The sequence below is a fragment of the Carcharhinus amblyrhynchos genome, chromosome 4, assembly GCF_965287045.1.
Source record: "Carcharhinus amblyrhynchos chromosome 4, sCarAmb.v2.hapA, whole genome shotgun sequence".
NCBI lineage: Eukaryota > Metazoa > Chordata > Chondrichthyes > Carcharhiniformes > Carcharhinidae > Carcharhinus > Carcharhinus amblyrhynchos.
The window spans coordinates 95,035,031-95,048,417 of record NC_137327.1 but is presented as its reverse complement, the minus strand read 5'-3'; the positions used below and the strand labels follow the sequence as shown (position 1 = coordinate 95,048,417).

The window sequence follows — 13,387 nt, the reverse complement described above, 5'->3', positions numbered from 1 at the left end:
AGATAACAGAGAAAAAAGCTGAAACAAAACAAAAGGATAAAAGAAAGATTAAAAGAGGTTGGAGAGAGAAAAGTGGAAAAGGAAACAAAGGACAATAAAAAGACTTTCTATAGGCACATTAGTAGTCAGAAAGTTATCAAAATAGGGTTAGATGAAGGAGGCAAGCTTGGAGTGTGAGGGGATTGCACAAACACAAAGTACTTTGCCAAAGTTTTCATAGAGAAGGTGTACACTCAAATTGTGGAGCCAGTAGAGGTATGTGTAGACCAATATTAGATGCTCTTATTCAAATGGTACTTATTACGTTTCTGACACTCAAGAAGGAAAAACCATCAGGACCTAGTGGTTAACCTCTGAGCAAAGCTGCAGGAGGAGTGGAGAAACAATAAGAAAATTATGCCAGAAGAGCAAGTGGTCACAAATGAGGCTCCCAAAACTGCAATTACTACTCCAACCAAGGCTCAACTATGGTCTTTTTTAAAAATATTTTTCATGAGACATGGGCGTCACTGGCCAACATTTATTGCCCATCTCTAGTTGTCCTTGTTCAGAGGGCAGTTGAGAGTCAAGAACATTCCTGGTGCTCTGGAGTCACATGTAGGCCAGACCAGGTAGGGATAGTATTTTAATGATCCACGTACATGAACCACCATCTATTTCGAGCTTTTCACCACGCAGGTAGTGTTTTGATCTGTCCATTTTAGCTCCAAAGAAAATGATCGCACACTTGCTTACATTGAAATCTATTTGCCACAGTTTTGCCCATAAGCTATTGTAATTCTAGGTTTCTCACATTGCCATGTATTATTGTCTCATCAAATTTGGACTTATAGCACTCAATCCTAACACAATTAATCAATCTGCCCTTAATTTTTACATTGTTAGCTCCTGCTCAGCCATTCTCTTAACTAGATCAAAATTATTTGCCCTCAATTGCATGAGCTTCAATTTTAGCCAACAATCTCCAGCGAGGGTCAACCTTTGAAGCCTTCAAAAAAATCATTCCAAAAATGAAGGCCAACTTAATACATCCAGTATAAAATGTGAATCGCCAGTGTTGGTTGTCGTTTTGAAATCCGAAAAAAACACATTTAACTCGTATTAGTGTGACACAGTTTATTCAATAAATTAAATGTACAAAGATACCTTAAGTCACAATGAAAGTGTTTTGTAATATGTCAGATACATGAATGCTAAAGGCAATGAAAAGAGTTCATGGAACTCAGTCATTTTGGTTATGGCATCATTGTAAGAAACTGACTTCTGATCAGGTTTGGTGCTATCAGTTTCAGAATCATCTCTCCATAACAAATCATTTTCCTCTTCATTAATTATTCAAAAAATGCAGAATATCTAATTCAATCCCACAATAGGATGCTGAAGCTACCATTAGTTAGGGCAGTGTACATATTTCCATTCTTTGTGAAGGTTTTTCCAGTCAACCATCCCCTTACTCCATTCAGCATAAACATGATCCAGAGGTTGTAGTGCAGATGTTAGACTTCATGGTGTAACTGCAATGTGTGTGTTATTTCTGGCAGAAACCTCAATCTCATTGGTTAAATGGGATCTGAACATGCCCCACACTAATAAGTTGCATTCTTCACACAGACCACTGGGATGCCTATTCTGCACATGATCCATAACTTAACTCCATCTTAATTTATCCAACCATTATCATGGGCATGCATGAAAACGCTTGCAGGGAACCTGATTTTTGGCATAATTTTATATTTGAAAATTATCAGACATATCACCGAGCATTTTAGTACCACCTTGAATCTAGTCTTTTCCTATCCTGGTTTTCACAAGAACTGTTTTCAAACCATTCCACTTCACAATTCAGTTCTGGGAATATTTAAACCTTTGAAGGATTCAGAGTTTGATTTGGCCCACTTAAGTACTTATAGATACATTATATTTTTGGTGACAATGGTGATTTTCAAGTGGCAGTTTTATTGTACTTATTGGATAGGATAAGTTTCTGTAGATCCTCATTCTCTATCACACCTAGATTTCCTTTACTCTCATTATTTGGTCTCATTAATTCTATTCTGAACCTGCACCTCTCTCAGAGATATGATTAAGGTCTGGAACAAGCTTTCCAGATACCTCTCCCCATCCATGTTTGAGTGTGTTTCCAACTCAATGACTTGGGGTTGCACAGATTGGAGGAGGAAACATCTACTGCAGATCAGTTCGCTTTCATACACTGCTGTCGTGACAATAAAATTTGTGCTGCCATATTTGATTTGATTAATTGTCACATGCATTGGTACAAAGTGAAAAGTATTGCTTCTTGTGTACTATGCAGACAAAGTATACCGTTCATGGAGAAGGAAAGGAGAGGGTGCAAAATGTAGTGTTTTAGTCATAGCTAGCATGTAGAGAAAAATCAACTTAATGCGAGGTAGGTCCATTCAAAAATCTGACGGTAGAGAAGAAGCAGTTCTTGAGTCAGTTGGCACGTGTCCTCAGACTTTTGTATCTTTTTCCTAACGGAAGAAGATGGAAAAGAGAATGTCCAGGGTGCATGAGGTTCTTAATTACACAGGCTGCTTTTTCGAGGCAGCAGAAATTGTAGACACCATCGATGGGTGGGAAGCTGATTTGAGTGATGGACTGGGCTTTGTTCACAACCTTTTGTAGTTTCATGCAGTCTTGGACAGAGCAGGAGCCGCACCAAATTATGATACAACCAGAAAGAATGCTTTCTATGGCGCATCTTTAAAAGTTGGTGAGTCGTAGCAGACATGCCAAATTTCCTTAGTCTTCTGAGAAAGCAAAAGGTGTTGGTGGGTTTTCTTAACGATAGCATTGACATGGAGGGACCAGGACAGGTCACTGGTGATCTGGACACCTAAAACCTGAAGCTCTCGACCATTTCTACTTTGTCCCCATTGATGTAGACATGAGCATGTCCTCCACTACGGTTCCTGAAGTTGATGACGATCTCCTTTGTTTTGTTGACATATCTAAATCTACATTTATTTATAGAATTTAGTTTGTTTCTTTTCAGCTTTATAGCTCTCTAACTGTTCAACCAATACTAAAACACAAATTCTATCCATTAAAAAGAAACACCTAACCAAACTAGCTACTAACGCTAACTTACCAAAATGCTACCCAATATGCTAAATACTTAACTGTAACTTACATGTGCTGTTTCAAAGCAGTCTGTGTTAGGGCTGCAAATATTTACTTGATACGTAAATTTTCTGGTGTTAAAATTTGCTAATGACAGAAAATTGTGAAAGATTGCAAATGAATGGATATGAAAAGGTTAACAACTTTTCCAGACAGGTAGCAGATGCAGTTCAGTTTAGAAAAATGTGAACACATTCTAGGATTAAAAATAGAAAAAAGAACTACACTTTAAAAGGTAAGACTTTTACTTGGAGTAGAGAAACTGGCGTCCTTAAAGAATGGTAGTACAGGTAGATAAGGTCAGAAAATGTCCTTGGTCTTGCAAAGAAACTGGATGACTTGCAAAAATAAAAACCGGCTTAGAATTGGTGACTAATTGCCTACCCCTGTGCTGGAACATCCTATGATTCCAAGCTTCGGATCCCAGATGAGCAGGTATATAGTAAACTCCTAGGATCACTGAATATTCCATGAGAGATATAAGCGAACAGACAACCTATTCCTAGGCCTATGCCACGCTGTAACATTGTTAACGCTGGGAGATTAGGCCTGATAAACTCATCTGTTGATCTATCCTCCATCCTGATGGGTTAATGCCAAACTGTTTGACTCCCTCCCCCAAGTTCTGGCAGAGAATGGAAATTTGCCATGCTTCAAAATGCAGACACAAACAAGGGCACACTGAGTTCACAGCACAAAGTGTCATTGAGCTATTCTAAGCTTTTGAACGTATGCAAAATCCAGAAGAAAATTGCACATTGTATAGGCAGCATAAAAACAGTACATAAAACCCTACATACTGATTTATAATCGTCAAAATGTTTGGCACAAAGCATATTTGAGAGGGCTTTGCATTTATGTCAAATATATTCCTGGTTCACATTTGTATTTTTGAAGCAGGGAATCCCAATAAATAAGCCCCTATAGAATTCATATTCAATCCTACTGCACAGAATTCCAACTGTCAAAACCCTCTTCTCACTGATTTTCACTTTTATATAGAATTACAATGTGTGATACCATTGACAATAATCTGGCATTTGGAGAGGTCCTGCAGCAAAGTCCTAGGCTATGAATCCATTTGTCATCAACTTACTGAAGATAATTATCCTTGGTATTTAAACTTGAGGGTGTTCAGAGAAACAATGATAGCAATTTGTGAGAGAATAAGGCCTCTCACACTGCATATTCTTATGAAAGATCTATATAGATATGCTCATCACTACTTCTACTTTTTAAAAAACTGAACAAAGACCTTGAAAATGGACAGAATTGTGTCTGTCTGTGGCCCCTGAACAAAAGAAGCCACTTGGCAGTTAAGTAAAACTTGCACTTCATTATCTCTCCAATACCGATGTCCTGTATATTGTACAGTCCAACTTCAGAAAGAGCTACACAAAGACCATCAGTGTTTAATAATCCAGGCTTGACAGGAGATGGATTGTCTGGTCAGACAAAAGACCTACAACCTTCCTTCAAATTCCTGATGGTTAAGGCCCTTTAGAATCCTGATGACTGATACACATCCTTTGTCAAATATGGAGGGAGTCATGTGACATGGGCCTCCAGCTTATGGAACAAGTAATATTGCCTTGGTGAATTACACAACTCAGTTTGCTGTTTTTTATTTGACCGGAAGGCCACATCGAAGGAGCATTGGCCTAACTTGAATACCTGACTCCATCTGCCCTGCTTCTGCTGGAAGTACTGTACCAGCGCCTATGAAACTGATTTAACTCTGCATGTCTATTTCATTTTGTGAAGTCCACACCATTGGAAAATTGAATTCCAAAACATTGGTTTTAGCCCATTAACCTCTGTGAAGGAACATCTCACTGGACCTTGATTTTGGGCCCTGGAATACACATGAACCAATATTTATTTTCTGCGATCTCTGTACTGTAATTCATTCTTTTTTCTATCCCTTGCTTTACTATCTGAATATGAGGTGAGGGGAGGAGTGAAAGAGTGTTGCGAACTCTCTTTGTGTTTTGAATGTGTGCAAATAAACTAATCTTTTGAGTTTACCCTATCTCAAGTTTGCTGTGGAGTTATTAATAGAAAATAGTATCACACCAAAACTGAGGGGTTGGGAAATATGTCACCGCTTAGAAAGAGAGAAACAAATCAAAACACATTTCTGCTTACAGACAAATGGTGAGAAGAGACACTACTGCTGTTTAAATTAATTCCCTCCTACCCATCAAGAAATTATTTTCCCTAATACTAGGAAAAGACAACTATTGATGTCCAGATGTGAGTCAAGCAAGGAGATCTGATGGTGAAATATTCACATCCTTTATCACCGAGCAACTGAAAGCTATAGCTAGGGAGGTGCAGTCAAAGTTACACAAAAAAGTAAAGTAAAATGATCCAACTGTCGTAACACATTTGGATCGCTCATATCCAATAGAACAGGTTGATATAGAGCTCAACTGTGAATCCAAATCCCTTGTCTCAGCTTAATTCAAGCTGGAAATGCTTAATTTGCAGCTAGACTGGTAAGCTGCAGGACTTGACATTACTTCAACCACCTTTCATCATGAGGATGATTACTCCAGCTAACTAGCAAAGACATAAATTATAAAAAAAAGCTGATTCCAGTTAAGAACATAAGAAATAGGAGCAGGAGCAGGCCATCTAGCCCTTCCAGCCTACCCCGCCATTCAATAAGATCATGGCTGATCTGTCGTGTCTCAGTCCCACATTCCCGCCCTCTCCCCATAATCCCCTCGTCTATCAAAAACCTATCAACCCACGTCTTAAATATATTTAGCGAGGCAGCCTCCACCACTTCAACAGGCAGAGAATTCCAGAGATTCACCACCCTTTGAGTGAAGAAGTTCCTCCTCAACTCTGTTCTAACCCTTTATTTTGAGGCTGTGCCCTCTAGTCCTACTGTCGTTTCTGAGCGGGAAGAGCCTCTCCACCTCTATCCTATCCATCCCATTCATCATCTTATATGTCTCAATGAGAGCTCTCCTCATTCTTCTAAACTCTAACGAGTACAAGCCTAGCTTATTCAGCCTCTCCTCATAGTTCAACCCCCTCAACTCCGGTATCAGCCGAGTAAACCTCCTCTGCACTCCCTCCAAGGCCAAAATATCCTTGCGTAAGTGCGGCGACCAAAACTGCACACAGTACTCCAGCCGCGGCCTCACCAGTGCCCTGTACAGTTGCAGCAAGACCTCCCTACTTTTATATTCAATCCCCCTCACTATGAAGGCCAGCATCCCATTCGCCTTCCTGACCACCTGCTGCACCTGCAGGCTGGGTTTTTGCGACTCATGCACAAGGACCCCGAGGTCCCTCTGCACCGTCGCATGCTGCAGTTTTTCGCCATGTAAGTAATAGTCCTTCCTACCATTATTCCTATCAAAGTGGACAACTTCACACTTGCCAACATTAAATTCTATTTGCCAGTTCCTGGCCCATTCGCCCAGCCTATCTAGATCCTTCTGCAGACTTTCCACCCCCTCTGCACAATTTGCCGTTCCACTAATCTTGGTGTCATCAGCAAATTTCGACATCATACGCTCGGTTCCCTCCTCCAGATCATCTATATAAATGGTAAATAGCTGAGGCCCCAGCACTGACCCCTGGGGCATATGTTCTTATGTTCCTTTTCAGACAAGATTTGATTAGTAATTCTTTGAAATTGATTTCTCAGCCTGATCTTCCAATCTGACGTATCTAATCCATTTAAAAAATATCAGACTTCTGTCCCACAGTTTAAGGTACTTCACAAAAAACAATCATGCCTTGCTTCTTACCTGCCATCAGCCCAACCAGTAGCATCACCAGCCACCCAGAGAAGGCATCACTCAAACCTTTAATGAGTGCCCACAACGATTCTTTACTTTTGCTTGTGATCTGGAAAGAGAAGCAACAAAATTAGATGGCAATACTTTCCCAAAGTTTTCCATCTGAACGAATGATATCACTGCATACCATCAGTACAAAGTAAGTTTTGTCTTCTAGCTTAAGATGAATGGCAGGAGACATGAACAGAACTTTTCTTTCAAATGTCATCAAAAAAATTTTAATTGCTAATTTAGTACAAAAATATTGTGAATATGAAAGACAACCTTTGGTTTAAGGTTGCATATGTCATTAAGTTAAAATAGCAACGCTTGATTCAGCTGGTGCATTATTGAAGCTACCAACTTCCATCTTTCTGTGGCACTCAGTTCCTCCTCAGAAACTGGAAGCTCAACATTCTGAGAAATATGGTTTACTACAGTACAGCTCAGTGCATTGCAAATCCATAATTAATGGATTCTTAAACTGTTTAATTATTCATCAGTTGTAATAAAATCATATGTTTTAACCAATATTTGGAGAGCTAAATATTGATGTAAAAGAACATGGAGACAACATGAATTAGATGAGGTTTTTCAGGTCATCTAGCTCACTACCATTTAAATCGCCTTATCATACAATTTTCTTCATCTTGCTGCCCTGGTAGCACCAAACTTTTTTTAACTCCCTTAAAATCAATAAAAATACCTACAAGATAGGTAAAATTTCTTCAAATACTTAAGATATTTTAATAGGGTAGTTACACTGCAATTGTAACACCAAAATGACAATGTTGCAGTAATAATGAAAAAAGCTTTGACTTGATTTATTATTGTTACAAGTATTAACAGTGAAAAGTATTGTCTCTTGTGCGCTATACAGATAAAACATACCGTTCATTGAGAAGGAAATGAGAGAGTACAGAATGTAGTGTTACAGTCATAGCTAGGGTGTAGAGAAAGATCAACTTAAAGCAAGATAGGTTCATTCAAAAATCTGGTGGAAGCAGGGAAGAAGCTGTTCTTGAGTCGGTTAGTACATGACCTCAGACTTTTGTATCTTTTTCCCAAAGGAAAAAAGTGGAAAAGGGAATGTCCTGGGTGTGTGAGGTCCTTAATTATGTTGGCTGCTTTGCCGAGGCAGTGGGAAGTGTAGACAGAGTCAATGGATGGGAGACTGGTTTTGCTCTTGGGCAGAGCAAAAGCCATACCAAACTGTAATACAACCAGAAAGAATGCTTTCTGTGATGCATCTGTAAAAGTTAGAGAGTAAAAAGTCTGACAACACCAGGTTTTAGTCCAACCTATTTATTTGATAATATACTCACAAGCTTTCGAGGGACACCCTCTTCGTCAGGTGAATGGAGAGTTCTGGCCTCAGACAGAGCATGCTCTGTCTGAGGCCAGAACTCTCCATTCACCTGACGAAGAGGGTGTCCCTCGAAAGCTTGTGAGTATATTATCAAATAAATAGGTTGGACTAAAACCTGGTGTTGTCAGACTTTTTACTGTGTTTACGCCAGTCCAACGCCGGCATACCCACATCATGAAAGTTAGTGAGAGCCATTGCTGACATGCCAAACTTTCTTAGTCTTCTAAGAAAGTAGAGGCATTGGTGGGCTTTTTTAACTATAGTGTCGGCGTGGGGGACCAAGGCAGGTTGTTGGTGATTTGGGCGCCTAAAAACTTGAAGCTCCCGACCCTTTCTACTTCATCCCCATTGATATAGACAGAGGCATGTTCTCCTTTACGCTTCTTGAAGTCAATGACAATCTCCTTCGTTTTGTTGACATTGAGAGACAGATTATTGTTGCCAGCAAACTATCAGCACTTGCTGTTATTAACGAGTTTAAAACGACAGCAACTTCTGGCACAACGTGCAATTAAATGCTAAAATTCAAGTTGTTGTTAGCAATGCTCTGACATTAGATGTGTTGTCACAGCCATTATCAATGGAATCACCACAGAATCATTGATTTTGCACAAACTTAAACTATTGATACATTATTCTCACTCTAAACATCAATGAAAATGTTAAGCTTTATCCATTTAGGGGCAACTGAGTTTTTAATGGCTAACTTCTGAACACCCTTTTTGCTTCTGAAAAAGTAATTTTAAAAAATAGAGTGAATGCACGCAGGCTTTTTCCACTGAGGCTAGGGGAGAAAAAAAACTAGAGGACATGGGTTAAGGGTGAAGGGGGAAAGCTTAAAGGGAATATTAGTGGGGATTTCTTCACACAGTGGTGGGAGTCTGGAATGAGCTGCCAGATGAAGTGGTGAAAGCGGGTTCACTTTTAACATCTGGAGGATCTTTAAGATCTTTCTTGGTGCTCAGCAGAAATTTATTCCGATGGTTAAAAAGGATCGTAGGAGGAGAGATAATCAGCCGTGGATAACAAAGGAAGTAAAGGAGAGTACTAAATTAAAAGTGGATGCGTTTAGAGTAGCTAAGAGTAGTGGGTGAGAAGAGGATTGGGAGAGGTTTAAATGTCAACAAAGAATGACGAAGAAGTTGATAAAGAAGGGTAGGAGCAACTATGAAGCTGGGCTAGCGCTAAATATAAAAAAGGATAGTAAGAGTTTTTATAAATATATAAAAAGGAAGAGGCTGACTAGGGTGAACATTGGACCCTTAGAGGATGAGAGGGGGGGCTTAGTGGTAGGGGATGGGGAAATGGCTGAGGCCTTGAATAACTTATTTGTTTTGGTCTTCACGGAGGAGGACGTGCATAGTTTGCCGGGTGTTAGCGATGGAAAGATGGTAGGAGTGGAGGGCCTGAATGACATTATTGTTACTAGAGAGGCAGTGCTCGACAGACTGGAGGGACTGATTGTGGACATGTCCCCAGGACCAGATGGAATGCATCCAAGGGTTGTGAAAGAAATGGCGGAAGTGATAGTGGATGCCTTGATGATTATTTTCCAAACCTCGCTGGATTCCGGGGAAGTGCCGGAAGATTGGAAAACAGCTAATGTTACGCCGTTGTTTAAGAAGGGTAGCAGGCAAAAGGCAGGGAATTATAGGCCGGTTAGTTTAACGTCTGCTGTAGGTAAAATGCTCGAATCCGTAACCAAGGAGAAAATAGCGAGGCACCTTAAGGAGAATTGTTTGATAGAGCAGACACAGCACGGTTTCGTTAAGGGGAAGTCGTGTCTGACGAATTTACTGGAGTTCTATGAGGATGTGTCTAGGGCGGTGGATAGAGGACAGCCGGTAGATGTGGTGTTTCTTGATTTTCAGAAGGCGTTTGATAAGGTGCCGCACAAGAGGTTGTTACAGAAGGTTAGGGGGCATGGAGTTGGGGGTAGGGTGTTAGCGTGGATAGGGGATTGGCTGTCAAATAGGAGGCAGAGAGTGGGGGTCAATGGGTGCTATTCGGATTGGCGGTTGGTGACTAGTGGAGTGCCCCAGGGGTCGGTGCTGGGGCCTCAGCTATTTACCATTTATATAGATGATCTGGAGGAGGGAACCGAGCGTATGATGTCGAAATTTGCTGATGACACCAAGATTGGTGGAACGGCAAATTGTGCAGAGGGTGTGGAAAGTCTGCAGAAGGATCTAGATAGGCTGGGCGAATGGGCCAGGAACTGGCAAATAGAATTTAATGTTGGCAAGTGTGAAGTTGTCCACTTTGGTAGGAATAATGGTAGGAAGGACTATTACTTACATGGCGAAAAACTGCAGCATGCAACGGTGCAGAGGGACCTCGGGGTCCTTGTGCATGAGTCGCAAAAACCCAGCCTGCAGGTGCAGCAGGTGGTCAGGAAGGCAAATGGGATGCTGGCCTTCATAGCGAGGGGGATTGAATATAAAAGTAGGGATGCAACTGTACAGGGCACTGGTGAGGCCGCAGCTGGAGTACTGTGTACAGTTTTGATCGCTGCACTTACGCAAGGATATTTTGGCCTTGGAGGGAGTGCAGAAGAGGTTTACTCGGCTGATACCGGAGTTGAGGGGGTTGAACTATGAGGAGAAGCTGAATATACTAGGCTTGTACTCGTTAGAGTTTAGAAGAATGAGGGGAGCTCTCATTGAGACATATAAGATGATGAATGGGATGGATAGGATAGAGGTGGAGAGACTCTTCCCGCTCAGAAACGACAGTAGGACTAGCGGGCACAGCCTCAAGATAAGAGGGGGGGGCAGTTTAGAATGGAGTTGAGGAGGAACTTCTTCACTCAAAGGGTGGTGAATCTCTGGAATTCTCTGCCCGTTGAAGTGGTGGAGGCTGCCTCGCTAAATGTATTTAAGACGCGGGTAGATAGGTTTTTGATAGGCGAGGGGATTAAGGGTTATGGGGAGAAGGCGGGAAAGTGGAACTGAGCCACGACAGATCAGCCATGATCTTACTGAATGGCGGGGCAGGCTCGAAGGGCTGGATGGCCTACTCCTGCTCCTATTTCTTATGTTCTTATTTAAGAAAAACTTGTACATGGATGAGAGGGGTGTGGAGGGATATGGTCCAGGTGCAGGTCAGTGGCACTAGACAGAAAAATGGTTCAGCACAGCCAAGGACGGCCAAAAGGCCTGTTTCTATGCTGTAATGTTCTATGGTTTTATGGTAAAAGTGGGGGAGGTCTCATTCCCAATTAGAAAATTAAATTGTTCCCATTTAAAAAATATATACTTTATGTAAAGTTTGTACTTTGCTATGTAGTTACTTCCTTAACTTAACAACTATGTGCAGATCTATCTTTCATTTCTGGTGCAATGATTTAAATGTAATTGATATTTGTTTTGTCTTGGGTGAGGATTCTTTAATTTGCTTGGTTGATCACTCTTCCTCCTGCATACCCTGTTTGTCGATACGTCAGGCCATGGTAGAAGACACTAAATTTAAATTGACATTAGAAAAGAGGAAGTCTGCACTCTATAGACCATTGAAATTTTGTGGACAGCTTTTCTCGAGATGAATGGCAAGCACCATTTCTTTGCCAGTGACTGCAAACCCAGATCACTGGTGTACTAGCTACACCGATAGAAAGTTAGCAATGTAACCTCAACTCCCAGTTTTATCAAATTTTTAGTCTGATAAACTGGACTGCTTTTACGTGCCTTGATAATGCCAGAGAACGGAAACTTAAGGTTTTTTTTTAAACACTGCAACAAAGTTACTGTGAAAATCCACTCCGGCACCTGTTTGGGTACACTGAGGGAGAATTTAGCATGGCCAATGCACCCAGTCCATAATGTCTTTCAGACTGTGGGAGGAAACCCACGCAAACACAGGGAAAACGTGCAGATTCCACACAGACAGTGACCCAGTCTGGGAATCAACCCCAGGTCTCTGGTGCTGTGCGGTAGCAGTGCTAACCACTGTGCAGACATCTGAAATATTCTATTTGGTCTTTTCCCCCCACTATTTACAAAATGACTAAGAGAATATATGGCATGTTATACTCATTTTGGATTCTCTGGCAATCTGCGCCTGCACCTATTGGGAAGCTAGCAATTTACAATGTAAATTCAGAACTTGTTTCTTGACTACTAAACATAAACATTGAGATATAAGCACTGGGTGGCATGGTGGCACACTGGTTAGCACTGCTGCCTCATAGCACCAGAGTTTCTGATTCAATTCCTGCTTGGGTCACTGTCTGTGCGGAGTCTGCACGTTCTCTTCCGTCTGTGTGTGCTTCCTCCGGGTGCTCTGGTTTCGTCCCACAGCTCGTAGGATGTTCTAGTTGGGTGCCTTGGCTATACTAAATTCTCCCTCAGTGTACCTGAATTGTCACCGCACTCTGGTGCCTATTCACAGTAACTTCATTGCAGTGTTAATGTAAGCTTACTTGTGACACTAATAAATAAACAAAAACAATTTTCATTCACCATCATTCAGGGTAACGAGTTTTGTTGATGTGAAGAAAGGTGTAGTATTATGTAATACAGAGTTAACTTTAAATTGGTGTGTAGGTTGAAGCGAAAGTCCATCTTCGTGTGACAAACATATTTTTGTGTAACTTCATTCTGACACGTGATTTGTACATTTGAATTCCTGGCGTTGGCACCTATCACACCATGATAACTATTTGACTTCAACTCAGTTTAGGGCCTGGTGGAATTGTTGTCAGCGCAGGCTCAGTGGGCCAAATGGCCTATGATTCTATATTAACCGTGTAATTTAAAATTGTTTATCCTCATTTTTCTTCTTATTTCATAATTTTTATATTCATGTACAATACTATATTATCCAATTCTCTTGTCCTTATCAAACAAAATACTTATCTAATTTTCCAAGAGGAAACTCCACAGGTGACATGCTGGTATCTTGCTGAAAATCTTAGTTGAGCATACATTTCTTGTCTACAAGCTTTACTTCCTATTTTCAACATGTCCATTGTAAATTGGTCACCATATAATGCCACTAGATGGCACTGTTAGAATTGCACGATGTGGAGATGCCGGCTTTGGGTTGGGGTAAACAGTAAAAAGTCTCA

The 13,387-nt window shown here is 40.9% G+C and overlaps 1 protein-coding gene across 8 annotated transcripts in view; it reads right to left on the bottom strand.

The window, feature by feature from the left end:
* The window catches only part of clcn5b (chloride channel, voltage-sensitive 5b), a 138,612-nt gene that overhangs the window by 37,031 nt on the left and 88,194 nt on the right, over positions 1-13,387 (bottom strand). For all 8 annotated transcript variants that reach the window (XM_080187578.1, XM_080187576.1, XM_080187574.1 and 5 more), the window contains one exon: positions 6,921-7,020. In XM_080187578.1, the coding sequence (XP_080043704.1) occupies positions 6,921-7,020 (100 nt within the window). The remainder of the gene's footprint in view (positions 1-6,920; positions 7,021-13,387) is intronic.